Below are 24,479 nucleotides of genomic sequence, written 5' to 3' on the forward strand. Positions count from 1 at the left end.
CTTATGATAACAGAAGACAGTGGGCGGGGCTAAACTGACATCACAACAACAATGAATGCCTTCAGTGATGCACGGTGTCTACAAATCGCATGTTTGGAGAAAGAATGGAGGCGTGAATGACCACAAGAGCACCCGCAGTGAAACAAAGGTGGGAGTATCTCCATCTCGCTTGAGCAGAACCAGCAAAACCAGTTCCTACAGTATGTTTAGCTCTGTTTTCAGGCCATTCACACCAGATTCCACCCATCAGCGCGCTCATTGGTCCTCGCTGTGCTGAGGATGACCCACCGCTCAAATCTGGTCAGTGGACTTAAGTGTAAATCTACAAAGTGCACCTGAGGGTGGCAGGTGCTTCTGATGAAATGGAGAGTGCAGCTACAAAGCAGGACTCAGAGTCACTCAGCGTGCGTGTGTGTGTGTGCGTGTGTGCGCGCGTGTGTGTGTGTGCGTGCGTGCGTGCGTGTGTGTGTGTGCGTGCGTGTGCGTGTGTGTGTGTGCGTGCGTGTGTGTGTGCGTGTGTGCGTGTGCGTGTGCGTGTGTGCGTGTGTGTGCGTGTGTGTGTGTGCGTGTGTGTGTGTGCGTGTGCGTGTGTGTGTGTGTGTGTGTGTGTGCTTACTGGTTCTGTGATGCCGGCTCCGTCTTTGCCCAGTCCCTCTCCGCTCTTCCAGCCCATTCTCTCCAACATCTGCCGTCCTTTATTCTCCTCATTGATTTCCCTACAAACACAAACACACCGTATCAGAGTTCAGAGGAACTCCGGCAGCAGCTCAGCGCTACAGCGGCCGCTGGCAGACAGGGGATCAGTAACGGCAGCAAAAGAGGAACTGCAAACTGTGACAAAGGACACGCACACATTTCCATCTGTGTGCGCTCGTCTTCAAATCGCTTTACTTAATCGGCCATTTGGCCTTGGACGTGCAGTTTGGATCAACTTGTGCAACAAATGAGTGCGTTTTCCTGAAGTTCTGCAGAGCTGCAGAGGCCGTGGGGTCACCGGCAGCTGGTTCTGCCTCACATTGAACATCTGAAAGGAGTCGTAAGCAGAACCATTTCAAACAGAAAGCTGACGTGCGTTTCAGTTTTTTAAACAGGATTGCAGGAATATTCTTCCAGTCTTAGAAGCCGGTTTAACATCTCACAGTTCATATAATCCCTGATTCAGGGATGCTGAAGTCTGGACTCTGGGCTGGTCAGTCCTTTAGCTGGGGTTTGTGATCTCTTCAACGGAAGCAACTCTTTACTGCAGGTGATCTGATGTGATAATAATAAAACAGAACAATGTTGTTTCTGTCGGTCCTGTGATGGACAGGCGACTTGTCCAGGTCAGGCCTGCTGTCCACCCAGTGAGCGCAGGGACAGGCTCCAGTGATGATAGTGATGGAGATCTGGATTTCAGAACCATTCTCAAACTTTTCATTCATTGAGGCTCAGGTCAGGATCAGACTCACAAGAAGATAAGATGGTTTGGGTCAGTTTCAGACGGGCTTCAGCTCTACTTGGGTCAGGTTCAGACGGGCTTCAGCTCTACTTGGGTCAGTTTCAGACGGGCTTCAGCTCTACTTGGGTCAGGTTCAGACGGGCTTCAGCTCTACTTGGGTCAGGTTCAGACGGGCTTCAGCTCTACTTGGGTCAGGTTCAGACGGGCTTCAGCTCTACTTGGGTCAGGTTCAGACGGGCTTCAGCTCTACTTGGGTCAGGTTCAGACGGGCTTCAGCTCTACTTGGGTCAGTTTCAGACGGGCTTCAGCTCTACTTGGGTCAGGTTCAGACGGGCTTCAGCTCTACTTGGGTCAGGTTCAGACGGGCTTCAGCTCTACTTGGGTCAGTTTCTGACTCAAGACAACGTAGTTCGAGTCAGTTTCAGACTTTTGCTCACTGGTCAGTTTCTGTCTCAAAATGTGAAGTGACTCAAGTTAGGCTCAGAAAGGCTTTAGCTATACTCTGAATGGTTTCTGACTCAAAACATGGTGACGAGGTTCGATATTGCTGCGCTTGGGTCCGGTTTAGACAGAATTTTGCTGTACTTGGGTCGACTTCAGCCTCAAAACATGATGAGGTACACGTCAGTTTTGAAACAAATTTTGCTATACTTGAGTCTATTTCTGAGTCAATGCGTGACTCGGGTCAGTTTCTGCCTCAAAATACAATGATGGAGTTCATGGGGTTCATTTTGGCCTGAATTCTATCAGGTTCGCTTTGGTTTTAAACTCAAAACACACTTTTGCTATTTCTGGGTCAGTTGTGGGCTCAAAGCACTAAAGTGTGGCTTGGGTTGAGTTGGACTCAGCGCAGTCCAGTCTGATCATACAGTCCAAACTCAAACAACAGCCCTGTCAAATTTATGGATTTTATCTCAAATGACCACACAGCCCAGATAAATTATGGCTCCCGAGAGACTGAGTGAAGTTCTCACAGGAGCGTGGCCTACTGCTGACCTCTGCTCTCTGCCCGGCAGGCTAATTTACTGTAGGGTGGTAATCTATAATGGGCTCAGCCTGGCGCGACTGATCATGACACCCAGTTCCTAAAATCAGTTATTAATAAAGTCCTGAGCTCCGGCCTGGACAGAGTCAGACACCCTCCCTCTCTCTGCCCAGCCCATCCTGCATGTGCCAGTACCACAGCTTTTATATGTTTTGACCTTTTTTGTGACCTGCCCTATTGCCCTAGAGCCACCACTGAAACACCACATGGACTTACTGGTCAGAAGTTTTTTCTTTCTGAATTAAACCTACAACTTCAAGACCATCTTCAAATCACAAGCCCTGCTGCTCAAACGCTGTTCGCTCTGATTCAACACTCGTCTTCATGCTTTATATTCATGCCTCCAAACGCCCCTTACATATCATCAGTGTGCCCCCCCCCCTCGGTCCTAAACGGGCCTTTATGCACACATCTCAGACTCATTATCACACGTATGATCAAAAGGCACGACTAAACCAGAAACGCTCGTCTGTGGAAGATAAAACAAACAACCCCGCAGCACAAGTGTGCATCATTTAGTCTGTTTGCTGCAGAGCTTGGCTGGTGGTTTGCCAGCTGCTGAGTGACTGCCTGATGTACCTGATCTAATCTCTTCTTCAAGAGATGTTTCTAATGAGGTTAGATACAAGATAATCCACTCGCACACAGGAAGAGAAAGCCAAAGTGGAAACATTACATTTTCAAAACTGCAGTGATTAAAAGCTACAGAGAAAATGTGTCTCGTAACAACCACCTGGAAGAGCTGGTCACCAGAAAACTGCCCCAATCAGGTAAACAGCACTGAAAGCTTTGATCTCTGAGAGAGAGGAGAAGATCAAGCTGCTTCAGATCTGGAAACATCCACAGGGGTTTCTGTCCATCCAATTTTCAAGGTCTCAGTCTGAACCTCCTCCAGCTGGACGGAGGAAGCTGCTGGAGCTCCACTGCTGATGAAAATCCCGCTGCTCAGTTCTGACGGATTCACTCTGATTGACGTGGAGAACGCAGAACGTTCTGCTCAGGGGTCTCAGCTCCTCTCAGACTGAAGGAGCCGGTCAGAAACTCTATGACCTCCTCTTACAGTTGGATTGTGATTGGTTCCTCTGCGCCTCACGGCTGTAAGATTACGGGAATTTGAAATCGGATGAATCTTTGGGAATCACCCTGTATGTACGTATAGTCACCGGTTCAGCTCCTCCGTAATGGAGGCCTCTTGTTCTCACTCATACAGCTTGTGGGTTCTTGTTCAAATGCCGATGTCCAGGGAAACTGAAGCTCCACCAAGCCGCTGCTTTGTCAGTTTACTGCCGGTTGATTTATCCCGAGTTCTCCGGCAAACACCCGTCGAACACAGCCTGCTAAAGGTGGTAAAGGCCAAGCTGTATTTCAGAGCGAACGCTATGAGATACGACGCTATAATCAAGGATTCAATCAAAGCAACAAACCGCGCCCTGCAGCTGGGCTTCAGCCTGCACTGCTACAGACCCGCTGGGCCAGGCCAGGAGAACGCACCATCAGGCCAGGAGACCGCACCATAAGGCCAGGAGACCGCACCATCAGGCCAGGAGAACGCACCATCAGGCTAGGAGAACGCACCATCAGGCCAGGAGACCGCACCATCAGGCCAGGAGAACGCACCATCAGGCCAGGAGAACGCACCATCAGGCCAGGAGAACGCACCATAAGGCCAGGAGACCGCACCATCAGGCCAGGAGAACGCACCATCAGGCCAGGAGAACGCACCATAAGGCCAGGAGAACGCACCATCAGGCCAGGAGAACGCACCATCAGGCCAGGAGACCGCACCATCAGGCTAGGAGAACGCACCATCAGGCCAGGAGACCGCACCATCAGGCCAGGAGACCGCACCATCAGGCCAGGAGACCGCACCATCAGGCCAGGAGACCGCACCATCAGGCCAGGAGAACGCACCATCAGGCCAGGAGAACGCACCATCAGGCCAGGAGAACGCACCATCAGGCCAGGAGAACGCACCATCAGGCCAGGAGAACGCACCATCAGCGTTCAAATAAAACCTCGGCGGTGTGAAGAACACGTGACGGGAAAATACTCACACATGCACGGACGCCGGGGCGTCATCTCGGTAGAAGGTTCCCTCACTGCCCACCGCCTGTCGCCTGGTCTCTGCTCGGTCCTTGTACTTACTGTTCTTCAACACACAGCTGTCCTCATATTCACTGCTCTGTACACACACACACACACACACACACACACACACACACACACACACAGACAGGGAAACAATTACTGTACATCTCACGACAAAGCAGAACACACACTCACACACACTCACACACTCACACACACACTCACACACACACAGGGAAACAATTACTGTACATCTCACGACAAAGCAGAACACACACACACACACACTCACACACTCACACACACACACACACACACACACTCACACACACTCACACACTCACACACACTCACACACACTCACACACTCACACTCACTCACACTCACTCACACACACACTCACAGACAGGGAAACAATTACTGTACATCTCACGACAAAGCAGAACACACACTGACACACACACACACACACACACAGGGAAACAATTACTGTACATCTCACGACAAAGCAGAACACACACACTCTCACACACTCTCACACACACTCACACACACTCACACACACTCACACACACTCACACACACTCACACACACTCACACAGGGAAACAATTACTGTACATCACACAACAAAGCAGAACACACACACACACACACACACACACAGACAGGGAAACAATTACTGTACATCTCACAACAAAGCAGAACACACACTCACACACACTCGCTCACACTCGCACACACTCGCACACACTCGCACACACTCGCACACACTCGCACACACTCGCACACACTCGCACACACAGGGAAACAATTACTGTACATCACACAACAAAGCAGAACACACACACACACACACACACACACACAGACAGGGAAACAATTACTGTACATCTCACAACAAAGCAGAACACACACTCGCTCACACTCGCACACACTCGCACACACTCGCACACACTCACACACACTCACACACACTCACACACACTCACACACTCACACACACTCACACACACTCACACACACTCACACACACTCACACACACTCACACACCGTTCTGTTCCTTTTTAATAAGGTACTTGACAAGCTCACCAGCTGTGCGTCATATTTCTCAGTGGATGTCACAACATTTTCAACTAAATCAAGAAAAATCTAAATGACTGATCTGTGGAACTGAAGCTCTGAGAAAGCTGAACATCTCTAGGATGGGGAGAAGATCGGCTCTTTCAGCTCTTCTGCTTCTACACTGTGGAGCTCAGCTTCTGCTAGCCAGTCGAGCTCAGAGCTCCCTTTTAATAAACAGCTGAAAACGCAGCTCTTTAACCCTTTAACTCAGATATTTATTACCATACTGCCACGTGTCCATTCACACAGCAGCGTATTCCAACCACACAGCACTCAGGCCCTAATCACGGGCCTGCTCTTCCAGCGGGAATAAACGGGACAGACTTACTTCAAGGCCGTATTTGATCTTCATCTGTTTGAGCTCCTTCTGTCTCTGCAGCTCTTTATCCTCCTTACTGAGCAAACACACTGAAAAACAAGCAGGACGACCCAGAGGCCAGTCAGACCACCCGGCGATCACACCACACTGTAATGATGTAAAACCATATCACTGCTCATTAAGAACCACCCAGCGATTTTCCTGCTATTTCTGCAGATTAACGTGTTCGAACACGTTCGTGTGCGCTTGATTCACAGTCGTCTCTGTGGTCGGCATGGCAACAATCAAAGTGACAGCACCTGACTGTTAAACAAAGCGACTGAAAAACAGTGCAAGCTGCACAAATCCCGCTCAGTTACTGCACTAATGAGGCAAAGCAGCAGCTCAAACATCATCAAACACATCAATACACTTATTAATGAGCTCATCAATACAAGATCATTACTCATAGGACATTTTCCATTAGGGGGTGTCGGTCTCAAATCCCACCCTCTAAACCTTCGGTTTTTTTAAAGACTTTTTTATTTGTTTTAAGTTGAAAGATGTAGATTCATAATTAATTTAATTGTTCTTAAAATAAAAAGATTATTAAAAAAAAAAACTATTTTAGCCACGCCCCTGCATTTCAGAGCAGGAGGTGAGGCTGCATCCCTGCCCCTCGTGGCCACATGGTGAGCAGTCAGATCCCACTGTTTGGAAGCAAAGGCCTCCCAAAGTCTGAAAATCAGTGAGGAACATTAAGAATCGTCACTACTAAAGTTACTAAACACTTTCTGAAATGAAGTAAACCAGCGTTTCGGCGTTTTAAAGAAAAAGGTGTGATGATTTGAGTGTAAAGCTGCGCTCGCTCGTCATGTACCGGCCAGAGGTTTTACATTCCGCTGAAACTGAAACAGGCCCACAGAAACACCCGGGAACGTTTCGGGAGTGACTGAACGGAACGATCATTAGTTTTAATGGAATAAACAGAACTACGGTTTAGGATCTCGGAGTTTTCATATCTGCAGTCGTTTCCTCTGTGTGTATTTTTCCAGCGGTCACTGCCGTTTTTTCTCATATCTGTCGTTTATCCACCTCTCTAGTTATTTACTGCTGTATGTTAATCCATACAAAATATCACGTTAGTAGCTGCTGTGGTTACAGCCTGTGTGATGAAGCGCTGGAGGATCTCCGTCTCCTGTTACTCCTCCTATAACTCATCATTTGGATCCCAGCACCTCCGTTCTTCCATCTCCATCCACCGCCACTCTGATGGGCGGTTCCATCGAACTCGTTCCACAAAGTTGCGACGCTTGCAACCGCTGCTACTCCCTGATTCAACCTTGTGGACCTAAAGCCGCGTGAACGTTTCACCACATGTGAGGTAACTGAAGGGTCTGCGCTTGTACCTGTGCTCTCCTCCTGGCGGCGTCGGCTAAGGTGAGCCCTGACCTGTCCTGGTTCACAGCCGTCGCAGGTGTCGGTGCCTGTGTGAATGTGGAAGGATAAAACGGTCTCCCCCAGCTTCACCTCATCACCGTGGGCCAAAGGGTGAGGATCACACCGCACCTTAGGCTGTGGAGACACACGGACACAAACAGATCTCCACAAAACGTCCTGTAGGAATTATTTCATTATAGAATTAATTATACAGCCCCCCCCCCCTCTGTATTATCCATATATAACTATATTATCCACAGTACATATATACCCAGACTATATAAAGGAAAGAGGGGTATACGTGGTATGGACTGACGTACCTGTAGTATCCTGTTGCCGTTGACGACCGTGCCGTTCTGACTGCCCTGGTCCACCAGCATGTAACACTGCTGACCTTGATCATAATACACCTCCACATGTGACTGCAGGAGAACAAAAACAACACAAATAGGCGCCGAATCTGACCAAAACATCACAGTCCAGTCTTGAATTCGATCATTTGAATGAAATTAAATTCCATTTCAACTCTGCGTTGAATAATGAAACTATCTTGATTCGATTATATCAACACAAATATCCAAGCACTGCAGGTGGAACAGTCACTGGCAGGCATGCACTGAGGGGCTGAAGCGGTCAGCCGCTGTCCGGCAGAGCTCATACCTTACTCACTCCCATCTCCGGGATCCGGATGGCGTGGTTCAGGTCCTTCTCTCTGCAAACACGCAGTCAGTTATTTATGACTTCATAAACAGCAAAGATAAACAGACATGAGCCAAATGTATCCGGACGGCTGGCCTGCTGTGCATTCAGCTAGTTTCAGGTTGACGTGGTCCGGGTCACGTGACCGTACTATATCATCATTGTGATGAACGGCTCTAGCAGTGCGTTTTGTTCTGAATAGAGCTCAATTTGTCCTGTTGAACTGGATTTAGTGCAGCGAGTGAAACTAATTAAAACTGATTATTAAAAGCTTTGATGGGATTTTTTAAACGTGGCCCTTCCGTTTCATTTCTGTCTGTTCCAACTTTGAAAACCTCAGAAAAAACTATTACAATTATTCTCAAATCAGGAAAATCTCTGTGTGTCGACATCTTGACCAATAGAACGGGGCATTCTGGAGCGACACATTGGCCTAAGGTGCCCGATGCCAAGTGTGGGCTCCAGGTATAAACTGAACTGGGGTGTTCGGACCAGGGTTCGTTTGTTTAGTGTGCGCCTGTGTGCAGTGTTCACACCTGTCTGAATTAAACTGAATTAAGGAAAATGTTTAATAGGTCTGCACCAAATGGGGTAGGTGTGAAACTTCGTCTGTTCCAACTTACCCAAACCTCAGAAAACCGAAAGATCTGGACATTTTGTGGATAATAACACACCATTTTTGGCACATCGGCCACTTTGAGTGATGAGTCTTCCTACATCAGTACCTGACCTCACTTACGCTCTTATGAATACTGAATGCAATCAAATCCTCACAGCGATGTTTCAAAATCTGATGTAAAAACTCACCAGGAGCAGAACGTCTTAAGGCCACACAGCTCTTCGTTTGTGAACTACAAGTAAAGTCAGAGCTGAACTGATACTGACCGGCCGATAGTTGCGACAGCATCAGCTGTGAGGATGAAGAGGGTTCCAGGCTGAAGGACGGGAGAGCGAACCACCGTCACCCTCACGCATGGAGGCCACACTTCTGCAGCACATACACAAACACACAATGAGTTGCAGAGGAAAATAAACAGCAGGGCCTGAATTATTAATCGTCCTGTGAGCGCGATTTCAAACCACAACAGCTGAATTTTATATTAAAGCAGCAACGTTGCCTTTCCAAGGTTAAGGCAGGGATATTTAACCTAATGAGGCTCAGCTTGTGAACCACCTGTAGGTGAGCACACCAATCAGAAGCAACCAAGCAGCCGTTGTGTACTGAGCAACCAAGTGGTCTTTAGGGCCAATAAGGTCTTTAGGGCCTGTATCCACTTGCATAACCAACTTCAAGTGTCTTACATTAAACGCTACTAAAAGCTGCAATTTTCAAGTACCAACTGCAACTACCACAAACTGAAGGGCTAAAACGTTCACGAGCTCCTTCTAGTGTGGGTTCTGTCCCTGCGCTGAAGAAACTTCAGGGTGCAACACTTTAAACGAGTGATTTCCAAAGCCATGCCTACATGCATTACTAAAAAATCTGCCATTATATCGGCGTCACTCTGGAATTCAGCCATTCAGCTATAGATGGCGTTGGTGTCCCAATTCAGGAGCTGCGTCCTTCGGAGGCTGCATTTGAAGGCCGACTGCGTCACTAGGCTGTCCCATTTCTAAGGCTCCTTCATATGCGGCTGAGAAACGTGTCCTTTTCCATGGAAACGAAGGATCCAATGGGTGGATCCTTCCCCAGCCAACAGATCCCGAGGTTCACTGCGTGCCGGCGAGGATTCAAGGACATGGGGGCATCAGCAGAGGCGTGAACTTCGGCTGAGGCGACACGTCAATAATACAGCAGTACTGGGTGAAGGAAGCTGACGTGGTCTGAAGCCAAACTAATGCTAAGGTTTTGTTTAGTTTTAGGGAGCAAAGAGCCGACGGAGAGGAGCATCTCCAGCTCTAATCAATGACAAAACACTAAAATCAGAGCTCCTGGCTCCATTTTTAAAGAACTGTGAAAGACCTTGACAGGAGCGGCGTTTCGTGATGCAGCGGTGAGGGTGGGACGTGAGCCCGCCGTACAGCAGACCGCCTCATTTCAGTTCAGCCTTTGTGGGTCTACGCAGCCTTCGAAGGACACGGCTCGAATTGGGACACGCCTTGTGCAAAATAATTAGAGAATCTGCCGTTTCTATTTCCTTGGGTTGTACAGTAAATGCTGAGAGTCCCACTCCACTGTGGCCTACATGCTTTTCAAGACCCCCTAATAACTCTGTGGTAGGCCAACTGTCAGGGTCTCACAACCTCTGGCTCTTTCCACCCAGTGACAAGTGCTGCTCTGATACGGCGAGCTTCCCATATGAAGTGTGTGCATCTGTCTGTCTCTCACTCTCACTGTCTCGCTCACTGTCTCGCTCTCTGTCTGTCTCGCTCCCTGTCTGTCTCGCTCTCTCTCTGTCTGTCTCGCTCGCTCTCTGTCTGTCTCGCTCGCTCTCTGTCTGTCTCGCTCTCTGTCTGTCTCGCTCTCTCTGTCTGTCTCGCTCTCTCTCTGTCTGTCCCGCTCTCTCGCTCACTGTCTCGCTCTCCTTCTTCCCTCATGTCTCTCTCACTCCCTCACCTTCCTGTGTCTCGTTCTCCGCGCAGTCTGGAGCCGGAGAGGCCAGCTGGGAAGCCGACGGAGAGGATGATGACGGTGACGAAGGCTCTTTCTCTCCTTCCGACCCCGTGATCTCTCCTTCCTCCGGCTCGCTCTCATCGCTTGTGTCATCGGAGCATGACGTCCTGTCCCTGCGAGGTCTCCTCCTCCTCCTCCGGTCCTTTTTCCTTTTCTTCTTCTTCTTCCTGCTGCGTCCGTCGTCGGAATGCGACCCGTTACGTCGCCGCCTTCTGTTTCCATGGCGACCAGACCCATCCGAATGAGACGAGCGCTTCCTGCTCCGCGAGCGAGAGCGTCGCTCTTTTTTCCGTGCTCCATCCCTCTTTTCCTCGTCTCGACACTTAACGGGCTCAGGCCCCTCCCCAACACTGCCGTGGTCCTGTCAGTCAGCAGACATTCAGCCAATCAGCACTGAGGATTGGTCTCCAGACTCTCCCCATTCACTGGAAAACTGGCTGTGTGTACCAGCCTAATAACCGGCTTATTCTGGTTCACACACAGTTTAACGGTTTGTAGTAGTGTGTTACGAAAGCTTTCAGCTGTTTCTAGAATTTATAGTAACTGGAAACAATTAATTACTCAATACTAAAAAGTTCCAGTGCTGGCCGAATGGCATTAACACCACCAGCTACAAAATTCCAGAATTTAATCATAACTCGGAGTGTGAGGTGTAAACAGAGAGATCCAGAGGGTTTGGTGTGAGATGGTTCAGACGTCTTTACAGTGGTGGTGATGGGAACCAGGCGTCGCCATGACTACAACACAGATATAGACACTTTATTTACCATCCAGAACCACCAGAGAACCTACACGAGTCTTCTGAGCTTATATGGAATGTTGATGATGGAAAACAGTGGAAAATCTGGAATAATGAGTTTTCTTTGGGGACTATTTTGCCGCACAGCGCTCTGCATGTCTCCCTCCACCATGAATGGAGCTGAAGTTCTCTAAACTCTCATAAAACAGCGTCTCAGTCATCAGACAGTGAATTCAGAACCAGCTCATGTAGGAACTTTCTGTAGGAGCTTTTAGAGGGACGTCTGGTTCCCATCACCACCACTGTGAGGAGCTTTTAGAGGGGACGTCTGGTTCCCATCACCACCACTGTGAGGAGCTTTTAGAGGGACGTCTGGTTCCCATCACCACCACTGTGAGGAGCTTTTAGAGGGACGTCTGGTTCCCATCACCACCACTGTGAGGAGCTTTTAGAGGGGACGTCTGGTTCCCATCACCACCACTGTGAGGAGCTTTTAGAGGGACGTCTGGTTCCCATCACCACCACTGTGAGGAGCTTTTAGAGGGACGTCTGGTTCCCATCACCACCACTGTGAGGAGCTTTTAGAGGGGACGTCTGGTTCCCATCACCACCACTGTGAGGAGCTTTTAGAGGGACGTCTGGTTCCCATCACCACCACTGTGAGGAGCTTTTAGAGGGACGTCTGGTTCCCATCACCACCACTGTGAGGAGCTTTTAGAGGGGACGTCTGGTTCCCATCATCTCCACTGTGAGGAGCTTTTAGAGGGGGACGTCTGGTTCCCATCACCACCACTGTGAGCGGCTCTGACTCGGTCAGTTTATCTAGAACAGCGCGTTTCACAGCAAACCGCTCTGAACGACTCGGTTTACATCTGAATCTTTTAACTGTATAGAAAATTTAGAAAAATGGGTGGAGTTCCACTTGAAGGCTACTATAGATAGGATAGGATAACTTAGCCACTGTTGAAGCTTCAGAAAGCCTCTAGGACAACATGCCTAAAGGGGGATGGTACTTTATTATGACAAATCCAATTAAGAGCTGTTAACAACACAGTTTAATATAAATGAGTAGATCATTAGACTCTTTTCAGATCGTCTGGGCGTCGATCACACGACTCGGAGCCTGACCGTTTCCATTTGGAGTCTCGGGTTGGAAATTCAACACTAAGCTACTCGGCCATACAGGTCTCTACAGCTGCAGGACCAGCCACAGCTTAGACAGATTTCTCTGGAAAAACACTGAGCCTTTCAGCCCAGCCTAGGACTGACCAGTCATCTACACGAGCGTTCATGGTGCCCACAGGGGCTGCTGTGTCCTACAATCAATTATGTGCAAATACTGACTTGTTGAATTGTTTTTAGCACCAGGCTTGGCTTTCAGGTTGGATGTAGTGCGTAAGAAATGAGGCTCACAAAGAAATTCTCACAAATGAATCCCTGCTGGACAAATACTCAGTGACCTGAACCTCAGAGTGGTCGGCTGAAGGCTCCATGTGGAGCGTCATGATGGAAGACGGACATAAAACGGACGGTTAATGCAGCCGTTTTCACAATATCACGAGGACGCTGTGAGGACACGACTGGACGTGCCGCTGGTACAGAGACTGACCTCACTTTTAAGCAAGCAGCAAAAACAAAACACACAATTAGAGAAGCTCCAGTCACTATTCACACACTCCATTCAGAACTACAGGCACTTCTGTATGAAACGAGGCCTCAACGATTTGCGCAAAATATCTTGTTCTGACCAATTCTGACCAATCGTTTCCTAAAACTGGGCCTGTTTCGTGTTAATCTGGCTTCACGCCTGAACGCTGAAACACAACGTGCCAGTTAGTTGTTGTCATGTACAAAGCAGTCGGACGCCAGACCACTTCTGATTGGTTTAACTCATTTATATCCCCACTATCGATCATACAGGCTGCAATAAACACTGCAGCACTTGCATTTTGAAAATTGTATTATTATTATTATTAAAATCAATGATAATAATGATAAAGATGAGTCGTTCAGCCTTATGTGAAGCTCTGTTCTACTGAAGTGTTAAAAGCTATCTGATTGCTATGAGCACCCCCTTGTGGAGGAATTGAGCGAGAAACGTGAGCGAGTTACATTAGGAGCTAAAAACTGTCTAATAGCTTCTCCTGTTAGTGTAAACATTCAGGCTATAAATGTATGTAATGTGTTTTAATTAAAAGCCTAAAGATAATGAACAGATGTAAGCTGAATGTCTTAAATAAAGCTCCTTATGGTGATGCAGGTTTGTTGTAACCGTAGCCGTTAACGCTTCATACGTTTTACCATACAGTCTATACATTTCACACCAAACACTGAGGTATTAAAATACCCCTACAGGTTAGCAGTTCGGGGCATTAGTCGTGTTTGAGCTGTCCATGTCTGATTTGCAACTGGCTGTTTAGCTGGATGGTTAAGTCACTTCCACCAATCTAATAGTTGGTGGTTAAGAACAGACTAGGATGCCTGGATAGACTAAAAAAATAGTTACACACAGTCACTGTGATGGACTCGGCGTCATTCTCCAGCCTTTCAGCTACTGGACTCGTGTTCCTTTTCCAAATTGGACGGGCATCAAGTCTTACACCTATGAACTAGAACTAAATTAATAAGGATTAGCGACAGGTAACATTCACTTTCATCGGGTTACGACTGCAGTAAAGCGCAGAAACCCAGCGTCACCTAATCCCATATAAACACCGTCTAGTGCCAAGAGTTCGATTTTAAGCAGCCATCTGTCGATATGTATCCGGCGCTGATGTAACTCTGAGGAGCAGAGCTATTTCGTGGAGGACGTGGGATCTAATGCGTTTAGGCGGAGGGGAAATCTACCTCTATGCGCTGGTCTCCTCCTACACTGGGCTATCTTCAGCTTAGCCAAAGAGTTAGTGACCGTCTCAACCTACAGCAAGAAAAACAGCACAAAATCAGCCTCCGACCCCAAAGCCGCATTAATAACAGTCACGCCCTAAACCCCGTGGGCTTTACATCGCGGCATTTTCTACTATTTCAGAATCTAAGAAATAAAATAAATGAATATCAGTAACAGTAAAAATAATCGTGATGCCAGAATAACAAATTCTTACCATGTCTAATATTATTCAGACTGTTCCCGTTCTTGTTTATTGTTTTTATGATGATGATGATGATTATCGTTAGAGCAACGCTTACGAGTTAAACATTCCCAACTTTAAAAAAGCAGCACTGAGATTTCACAACTGAAAAATACTCCTCATTGTGCAGGTACTAGCCAGCGCCCCGCCCACTTAAAACAACGGTCATTCCAGGGTTGTTTAGAAAACGATCTTATATAGAGCCATAAACACCCACAGCAGCCCATGCTTGATCAAAGGATTCGTCTCAAGGTGAAAGGGTGGTTCTTCACACTGATGGGGAATCATCTACTGTTACTAGCTTTGCTTTGAAATAAAAGAAGAACCTTTTTTAAAAAGGCTCCATATAAAACCACGTACGGCAGCTTCTGCACCAACCGTGCAGGAGGCAAAGAATCCTTTAATCATGCAAATGGCTCCGAGTGTTCATGGTTCCATATAGAACCATGTTCTTCCCTAAAGAATAAAATAATCTCACTGCTTGCTGCGTCTAACGGAGGCAGCTCGCTGGTCCAGGACTGCCGAGTGAAGCTGAGCCGGCTGGACGGGTTTGACCAGCTGATCGTGTTTATTTGTCAAAAACAGTAAGTTTGGGATGATTTAGAGCTGCAGTCAGTGTGATGGTGGGACATAAGCTTCTATTATTTATTGGCACAGATTAGTGTCCATTTGGTTGGTTGGTCGGTCGAGCTAGAGACCGAGCACAGTCGGCACCGGGCACAGTCGGCACCGGGCACAGTCGGCACCAGCACCACAGACGTAAGAGGCGAACCTGAGCCAGTTTTTTTTGAATAGCTAAACCTTTAACATCTACTACTCCGAGTGCTGCATTCACCACAGACTCCAAATGGAAACCGTCAACACACAAGTGTTTCTTGCACACATACAGGGCTGAGACTCCTCTGCAGGCACGGACAAGGCGTGTGCCGGAATACCAACACTTCTCTCCACTAGTGTCCCTGTATGTGGGGAATGGGGAGGGAAGCCTGGAGAACAGCGTCCATGAGACTATAAAAGAACGTCACAGTAACACAGGAATTCGGACAGGTACCCCCATCAGTTTAGATCCTCTCATCACAGATCCACACTAGGCCTGGGTGACGTGGAAAAATAATCAAGTTTATTTGTGATCATCGATAATATCGCCAATTTGATAATATCGTGTTTTCAACTTCTAAAGTAAAATAAGGAGAAGGAGAAGAGCCGTGCAGTAAAGCCAGCATCACCCGGTACGGCAGAGAGAACCAGACAAATTTCTCTCTCTCTCTCTAATTATCTCTCAGCTTTCCCCCCAAGTATCCAATTCCACCCACCAGTTAAGACTCACATGATGCCACCAGCGCTTGGAGGGCGAAGGCAGCACAGGGTTCCTCAGAGTTCTATGAAGAGCCACCAAATCTTTTGAAACTGCCGCTGACGAGACGTCATCGTGCAGCTGAACGCGGTCGGATGAGACGCCTACCGCCAGATCTGTTAACAGACGCCAGTGCTGACTAGCACCGTGCCGAGTGATGGGGGGAGACGGGGGCCGTGCCGTGCTGCCCACCCAGAGAGAGCAAGGAAAACCCATGATCTCCTGACGATACGGCCGGCGCTGAGACGGCTGCACCACCCAGGAGCCCCCACGATCACCGCCTTTCACACTTCGCCTGTGGGTTACTTGTCCATGACTGATTACATCACCCAGGCCTACTGCATGTTCTCCACCCACAGAGGCGTCTTCTGCAGCGACTCTTATAGACAAGCTTTACAGAACGAACACAAACGAGTGCGTTTAATAGCGCTGTTCTCTATGCACACCAAAGCCATGGGATACATGAGGGGATTTCTGCAGGCGTTCTATGAAGCTTGTCCGACCCTCCAACAGAGGACCAGCCACAAAAGACTGCAGTCTGGGGCGGAGCAAGTCTATTAAATAACATACCCAACTAACTTCTATTCAAAGCCAGTGAGGTCCCCCGATCAGACGCGAGTGCTTTACCCTGTTATCCAGGTGGGCTGGTTTCTCTGAGGTCTTCTTGTTTCTCTTCTTGCTGATCTTCTCCTGGCTGTTGCTGGTCTGAACAGGTTGATCGGCAGGCTGAGCTGCCGGCAGCTCGATTCTGGAGTGGAACTGGTACTTTCCGCTCTCCTGGTCGTAGTAGTAGTACATGCCTGTATTGGCGTCGTAATACAGCTGGCTGCTCTGGAAACAGCAAAACCAGGACTGCTTAGTCTGGATCCCTTCATTCACAGAAAGCCTGTTCTGTCTGCACCGTAAAGTTCATTTATACCGTAAACACCTGTTAAATGCATGTAGAGCCAATTCCAAAAGAGTTGGGACAGCACGTAAAATGGAAATAAACACCTACTCTGATCTGTACTTGAATAGAAACAGTGGAAAGACAAGATACGTAATGTTTAATGTGGTCAAAAGTTGGGATTAGAGCAATCTAAAAGAAATGCTGTAAAATATTCCACAAACATCATAAACAATAAATCCTACCATCAAACATTCAGGGTATACGGATTAAAAAGTAACACTGCACTTGCATGTTTGCAGTAGATGGACGACGGCAAACGGGATATTCCATGATCTACAATGGAGTCAGAGCGGAGTGAGCAGAACGCTCCATCAACAGCTCAGTTTTCCCAACTTTTGCCTTCAACCACAGTGGTGGAAGAAGTGGGATGTTGATTTTTTTTGGGGAGCAATGGACGCCAAAAATCTCACAGAATCTGAGCTGTCCAGTCAGTGAGTCTCTCTCCCTTCATTCCAGCTTCCGTTCTTCTCAGGATCCTCACTTCCAGCTCCTCAAAGAACCTGCAGACACGCCTCCAAAGCTCAGTCTGAGAAGCTGGTTGATGATCAAACCCATTCAGTGGTGCTGAGGTCTGGACTCTGGGGTGGTCAGTCCATCGTCCAGCTTCTTTGTTTGGTGTGTCCGTCTCCTTTTCTCAGTGAGGTTCTTCTCGATCAGCTACACGTCCTTTCAGACCCACAGCACTGCGTGGTCTTCTCACAGTGGAAGGATGGACAGAAACACCTGTGGATGTTTTCAGATCTGAAGCAGCTTGATGTTCTCCTCTCTCTCAGAGATCAAAGCTTTCAGTGCTGTTTATCTGATGGGGGCAGTTTTGGGGTCGACCAGCTCTTCCAGGTGGTTGTTAGGAGCCACGTTTTCTCTCCATCTTTTGGTTGGGCAGCTGTTTGAGAGAATGTTTGCATCTGTTTGAAGGGGACCATAATATCAGTGACCTCTTTGGGAAGCTTTTGTTGGGAGAACCCACCACGAAAAGGTGGAAGAGTTAAAAGTGGCCTGAAAGTAGAGCAAATTAAATACGGACATATTTGATATTATTTTAAGAATAAGCATCTTGTACTGAATGGCTGTTTTGGCTTGGACGTCCACTGCGAAAGCATGATTCTATGGTCAACTGCCCATTTTCGTGCGGAGCGGCGTTTGCTTTGGTCTGTTTAAAACGTTCCAACAGTTGATTGTTTGCTTGAATGAAATGAAGGATGAAATATGCGAGTGAAGTGATGCAGGAGCAACTCACTGAGTCGTAGTAGAAGCCCGTGGCGTGGTCGTAGTACATGCCTGAATTCTCATCGAACACAAAGCCTGTCTGAGTCAGAGCTTCCTCTGCCGTGGCTCTCAGCATGTCGGCTATGGAGGAACCGCCATCGCCACCCACCTGCTACAAATACACAACACACAGACACACCGCCCATTATATAACTGCACCGCTGGGCTCTGGACATTCGACAGCAGCGGAGGCTCCCTTCACGCATATAATCACATCGCCTCTTTTACAGATGTGGGAAATATAATCACTGGTTTGGGAAATGAACTGAGACGATTAGAGAAGAGTAATTTACTGATAAACAGCTTGAAAAACACACTGAAAACGGAGGTTCACGGTTAAGAAGCATGCAGGCGAGAGAGAGAGAGAGAGAGAGAGAGAGAGAGAGAGAGAGAGAGAGAGAGAGAGAGAGAGAGAGACAGAGAGAGAGAGAGAGAGAGACACAGAGAGAGAGAGAGAGAGAGAGAGAGAGAGAGAGAGAGAGAGAGAGAGAGAGAGAGAGAGAGACTGCAGGGATTTCGCCGAATTTACTTTCCGTGAATGAAATCAAAAATCAATGCTGACGTGCTTTGGAACTGTGATTTGCCACAAAGCGAGCCCATCCCCATCATCATCATCCCCATCATCATCTTCATCATCATCAACAACCAGGGTCGCCGCAGCAGTTGGGAGAGCAGAGAATCCCAGACGACTCTGTGCCCCACAACCTCCTCCAGCTCATTCTGTGGGACCCCGAGCCGCTCCCAGGCCAACCTGGAGATATCATCCCTCCAGCAGGTCCTAGGACGACCCCAGGGTCACATCCCAGTAGGCCTTGCCTGGTACACCCCCAACAGAAGGCGTCCTGAGGCACCTGGATCAGATGCCTGAACCACCTCGACTGGCCCCTCACAGTGTCTGTGTTTACATGCAGGGATTTTTGCCAATCCGACTGAATACATTCTGATTAGATTCAGACTGAGGTGTTTATTCTACTCAACAACCTGACGGAAAATCTTTACATGCGTGCTACAAGTAATCCAGTGCAAAATGACGCACGTGCATAGAGGACCACTTAGAGTGGACGTTACCATGACAGCGAACCTCCCGTGAGTCCAGTCAGAGTGAGATGAGCAGCAGTGAGCAGTGATTGTGTTTTTAACTGCTTTAAAATGACGTCAGACTCAGGAAAACGTCCTTCACACGTCCTTATTAAAGAAGGCCGAGAGGAAGACGTCGTGCTCTGAGACGCATAAGCTGGACGTCCGTCCCACCGCCGTCTTTTAAAGATCAGAGCATGAACTTCGTCTCCTCTGCAGACCAGTTTCTGCTCCGCCGTGTTGACCGGTATAAACTCTCACTGTGACGCGACGCTCATGCAGAACGGACTGAAACTTTCCGATAGGGAATGTAATCGGATACAGGAGCTTACACGGATATTATTCTTCTATTTAACTGATTATTTAACTGGATTTTCCACCTCGATCAATCGGACAGAAACTGTATTTAGAATGGCCTCAATAGGACTCGGCTATTCTGATTGAGGTGTTTACATGGAGGTCTTCAGTTCCGACTGAGCTATTAGTCGGATTATTAATGGATTATTAGGTTGCAGGTAAATGTGGCGGGTGTGGAGGAGTAGCGGCTCTAATCTGAGCTCCTCACCCTGTTCGTACAGTGTCCACCACCCTGAGAAGAGGCTCATTCCCGCCACTTGTATTCGTGATCTCATTCTTTCTGTCGGTGAGGGTGGGAATGTAGACCAACTAGTAAACCAAGCGCTCAGCTCCCTCTTCACCACTACAGTCCAGCACAGTGACCGCATTACAGCTGCCATCTGTATCAGCCTGCAGCCGATCTCACCATCCCTCCTCACATCACTCACGAATCTTATCCACTCAGACCAGCACAACACATACTAACACACCACCACCACCTCAGTGTCACTGCTGAGTGTCTCAGTGCTGAGAATGACCCACCACCCAAACAGTACCTGCTCAGTGGGGGTCCATGGGGGTCCTGACCACTGAAGAACAGGGTAACAGAGTATCAGAGAAACAGATGGACTACAGTCTGTAACTGTAGAACTACAGAGTGGAGCTGAACGGTCAGTGGAGCTGATGAAGTGGACAGTGGGTGTAGAAACATGTTATGGTCGGTGTGAACATCAGCAGTCATGTCTTACCTCCGTTGCCTCCGGCTGTGCTGCACTGCTCGCTTCCTCGGACGGCTGTGCACTCGCTGCCGCCGTCTCTGTTGCCATGGGATACGTCTCTGCGAATTCGGAGGTTTCCTGCGTTTCCGTGGAGACGCTTTGCTCTGTTTCTGCTGTTCCCTCTGCAGCAGCCTGACAGTAGCCCCCGTAGTAGTAATTGTAATAATCTGTTAAAAAAGCCTGGTTTTAACTTCAAGGTAAAAGGAACTTCTAACTAATCATCAGCTCCAGATCTTGATGCTCCCACCCTCATACTTCACTGTTCTTTCTCCAACGATGACAAACTCAATTATGGCTAAAGAGCTCTACTCTTCTTCTGTCGGATCAGAGAGCACTGTTCCAGAAAAGTTCTAATCTGGAATTCCAGGGCTGTGTGTGTTTGTGTGAATAGGTAAAGCAGCGTTACAGCACCTGTCTCAGTCCAGGTGTACTCCTCAGTCTGAGTCTCTGCTTCTGTCCGGCTCTTCTCTTTCTTCTTCCGTTCATGAAGCTCCACACTCAGCTTCTCAACCTACACACAAAGCCCACACTTCTTTCTATTACTTGTGCTACACAGTCGGGTCACATCATTATGACCACCGGCTAATATCCACAGTAACTCAATAAGAGCGACTCAGTAAGATCCTGGCAGGAGGTCACAGGGATCAGGAGCCTTGCGGACTGCAGGGCATCCCAGATCTGCTGGGGGGGGCACGGGGAGGATCCATAGAGGATCGTCACAAAGATGCTCAACTGGGTTCAAGTCTGGGGCATTAGGGGGCCAGGGTAGACCTTGGAAGTCTTGGTCATGGTCTTCCGACCACTGTCGGACATTTCTAGCCACGTGACCTTTTGGCTGGAAACGGCTCCGCAGAAGTAGAACCGGTTCATCACCGTTCGTCTTTTTACGGGGCTGAAGTCGCTTCTCATTCGCCAGCTTCAAGTTCCCGTTCCACCTTAAATGGTGCGTGAGGTGCCAGAATGTAACCGCTGCACCGTTTAAGGTGGAATGGGACAATCTGAACAAGAAGCTGGCGAATGACAAGCTGGCTTTTTAGTGTTTGGCAGTTTATTGCTGCAGATTAAACTGGGAAATAAGCTGGAGCAATACGGGTAAATGAGTCCACTCATCTCCAAACCTTCAATATTCATCTTAAAATCTTTCTCTTTGCTATTTACCTGCACGATGACCAGCAGAGCTTTATTTCCCCTTCACCTAAAAACCGTATCCCGCTGTGAAGCTGCAGCAGGGCAGTAAAAGAGCCACATGCTGCCGACCCGTGAACTATGGCCTAGTTTCTTCCCTCAGCATTAAGGTTAAGTCCCTGTGTTACCTGCTGTCTGAGGTCCTGGTTGAAGCTCTCCGTGCTCTTCTGAAGCCTCTCGCTCTGGCTGAGCTGCTTCTGCACTCTCTGCAGTTCACTCTGACACTCCAGCAGCTCCCGCTGCAGCCGCTCCACCTCCATCTGCAGAACTGCAACCTCGCATCTGGAGCCCTGGTCCTGCACATCTACATCAGCCTTCTCCAGACTCGGCGCCTCAGATCCATGTCCATCCTCCTCTTTCAGGTCCATCGCCTCGTAATGGCAAACAGGTTTATCCTCATGGGACGTGGACCTCACTCCCACCTCCAGATCCGCCAGCTCTGAGGTGGAGCTCTCCTCGGCATCGCTTGCCATCGTCCAGGCCGTCAGCTGCAAACAGGGAATCCAGATCTTAATTTTGGAAAGGAACACTCCAGTATCTGACAGCCTAACATCTGCCAGAGTTCCAGCAGAACTCCAGGGTGACTCTGCAGCGCTGTGGCAGTTTGTTATGAGACAGTAAAGCCACAACCGATCTAGCAGAAGCAGAAACACACACGTTTTTTGGGAACTCAGCTTAAAGCGCATTTTTATAGCAAGCTCACCAACATATTGGAGTGCACTGCGTTGATTTTATTTGATTGGTTGCTGTAACATCTAAACGCCTGAGTCTTCCCACTGTGCTACTTCTGCTGCATCCCAAACTGCATCTAGCTCACTAATCAGTGCCCATTAGAAGTGCCCTCATTAGAGTAGCAGGCGCCGTAGACTAGTTTGTTGTTTGGGACGCAGTGTTAGATCAGCCACTGGAACGTGATCAACAGGCCAGCAACTCCAGTGGACGCTTACAGCTCTGCTGTGCTGCATCCATGGAGATGAACTGGATGCCTACAAATTTTTCGATGAAACGACGTTGGTTTCTAATTCATCAGCATCTCTTTCAAAATTCGTTCTACACGTGTAACTGCCACACCATTTAAAGTGGAATGGAACAACAGCCTAGCAACCATTTGGGATACCATAGCAACTGCCTAGCAACATCCTAGCAACCACTAAACATGGGATACCACACCAACTGCTTAGGAACACCCCAGCTACCACATGCTATAGCATAGCAACCACTTTACAACAGCCTAGCTACCATTTGGGTTACCAGAGCAACCACCTTGCAACATCCTAGCAACCGCTCAGCAACACCCTCGCTATCATTTGGGCTACCATAGCAACTGCCGTGCAACAGCTTAGCAACACCCTAGCCGCCACTTGGGATACCACACTAACCGCCTTGCTCCACCCTAGCGATCTTTATTTAGTCTGGGGACACTCAGTGTGGGACTCACTCGAACTCATTCAGGTTCTAGACAACTGGCCCACAAGCTTACAGCGCCATATCGATGAACACCTGATCGATCGACTCAGCCTGATCGATAGCGCTGAGGTATCAAGCTCACTAGCGACAAAGCGGAAGTTGGTTTCTTATTCCAATTCTCCGTTCCACCTTAAATGGCGCAGGAGTCCGCCTCGGCGTCAGCGAGTGAGCGTAACTCCAGCACCATTTAAGGTGGAACGGAGAGTTCCGAACGGGAACCCAAACTTTAGGCTGGTTGCAGGACTTTTATGTTAAATTCCGCTTCTGTAACTGCGCGGGACCGAGGCGGGTCCCCGGCGGGACCGAGGCGGGTCCGGGCGCCTGTAGAGACGTCACTCCGCGTTAAGGTGTGGAAGGTTCTCACCGTCTCGGCCGCGCCGCTCTCCGTCCAAACGCCGCCGCCCGACAGCCGCCGCGCCTTTCGGCTCAACCTGCGGATCAGAGATAAACATCTTAGGACCACCCTGCACGGGGAACCCACCCGAGAACAGCTGAGTGTGAGGGTGAAGTGAGTTACAGTGAAGACGCGCGCTGTGTTTACACCCCACTCCGCCCGACGCGGCCATGCTCACTAAGCGCTCCCCCAGCGCACTAAGGCGCTCCGGCGCGGCGCTACCGCCCCCTGCCGTCCGGGAGGGGCGGCCGGTAAAGGGGAACCCCACCGACATTTTAAAATTCTGCTTTAACTAGTTAAATGGCCGAAAGTACTGATTATTTTTTCCAGATTTTCCACTGTTTTCCATCATCAACATTCCATATAAGCTCAGAAGACTCGTGTAGGTTCTCTGGTGGTTCTGGATGGTAAATAAAGTGTCTATATCTGTGTTGTAGTCATGGCGACGCCTGGTTCCCATCACCACCACTGTAAAGAGAGAGCTTCTCTACCATCACACCGCAGTGGATGGATCTGTTTACATTGTTCAGAAAGTTTTAAAACTTCAATGCCACGCTATCAGTGTCTACACAGGTTTTTAACAGAAACAGAGTCATAGGCAGAGACACGCTGACCGCTTACTCAGGTCACAACACTGGGGAAGGAAATAAATCCAATATAAAAAGTGGGCTGTTCAGAAATTCTGGCACATTTTATGTTATTTTTTATGATTCTTTTCTTTTCCGGTTACGTCTCTGCCGCTAGCACCCCGGATAGCAGGAGGGTAGTGGATCAGTGTGGGCCCACTGACCGGCCAAGTGGTCCACTGGCATTTTGTTCTTTGTTGAGTTATCCGGGTGGCCCACTGGTGGTCAAGCAGTGTAATGGGCAAAATTCCACATATCATCGCTTATTTTCCACTTACAGTCCAATTCCCTGATTTTTCCTCTTTTTCTTTGGGAGTCTTGCCCAAGGACTCTTATTGGTGTAGTGTAGGGTGTTTGCCCAGGTGGGGGACTGAAGCCCAGTCTACAGAATAGAAGGCAGAGGTGATACCCACTACACTAACCAACCACTA

At 48.6% G+C, this 24,479-nt stretch overlaps 1 protein-coding gene across 4 annotated transcripts in view; it reads right to left on the reverse strand.

The window, feature by feature from the left end:
* The window catches only part of aggf1 (angiogenic factor with G patch and FHA domains 1), a 26,107-nt gene extending 2,472 nt beyond the window's left edge, over positions 1 to 23,635 (reverse strand). Inside the window, exons 1-15 of one of the 4 annotated variants that reach the window (XM_017688283.2) lie at positions 23,546 to 23,635; positions 23,393 to 23,459; positions 21,690 to 22,049; positions 20,788 to 20,887; positions 20,347 to 20,543; positions 18,156 to 18,296; positions 16,597 to 16,800; positions 10,692 to 11,109; positions 9,020 to 9,122; positions 8,096 to 8,147; positions 7,756 to 7,857; positions 7,405 to 7,570; positions 6,026 to 6,105; positions 4,538 to 4,665; positions 617 to 716 (exon numbers count right to left, since the gene is read on the reverse strand). In XM_017688283.2, the coding sequence (XP_017543772.1) occupies positions 617 to 716; positions 4,538 to 4,665; positions 6,026 to 6,105; positions 7,405 to 7,570; positions 7,756 to 7,857; positions 8,096 to 8,147; positions 9,020 to 9,122; positions 10,692 to 11,109; positions 16,597 to 16,800; positions 18,156 to 18,296; positions 20,347 to 20,543; positions 20,788 to 20,887; positions 21,690 to 22,034 (2,136 nt within the window). In that variant the 5' untranslated portion in view covers positions 22,035 to 22,049; positions 23,393 to 23,459; positions 23,546 to 23,635. Of the gene's footprint in view, positions 1 to 616; positions 717 to 4,537; positions 4,666 to 6,025; positions 6,106 to 7,404; positions 7,571 to 7,755; positions 7,858 to 8,095; positions 8,148 to 9,019; positions 9,123 to 10,691; positions 11,110 to 14,334; positions 14,405 to 16,596; positions 16,801 to 18,155; positions 18,297 to 20,346; positions 20,544 to 20,787; positions 20,888 to 21,689; positions 22,050 to 23,392 lie in introns of all 4 variants that reach the window. The other 3 variants (XM_017688282.2, XM_017688285.2, XM_017688284.2) reach the window with 3 other exon arrangements.
* Positions 23,636 to 24,479: the final 844 nt, after the last annotated feature.

Source organism: Pygocentrus nattereri, chromosome 16 (assembly GCF_015220715.1).
Source record: "Pygocentrus nattereri isolate fPygNat1 chromosome 16, fPygNat1.pri, whole genome shotgun sequence".
NCBI lineage: Eukaryota > Metazoa > Chordata > Actinopteri > Characiformes > Serrasalmidae > Pygocentrus > Pygocentrus nattereri.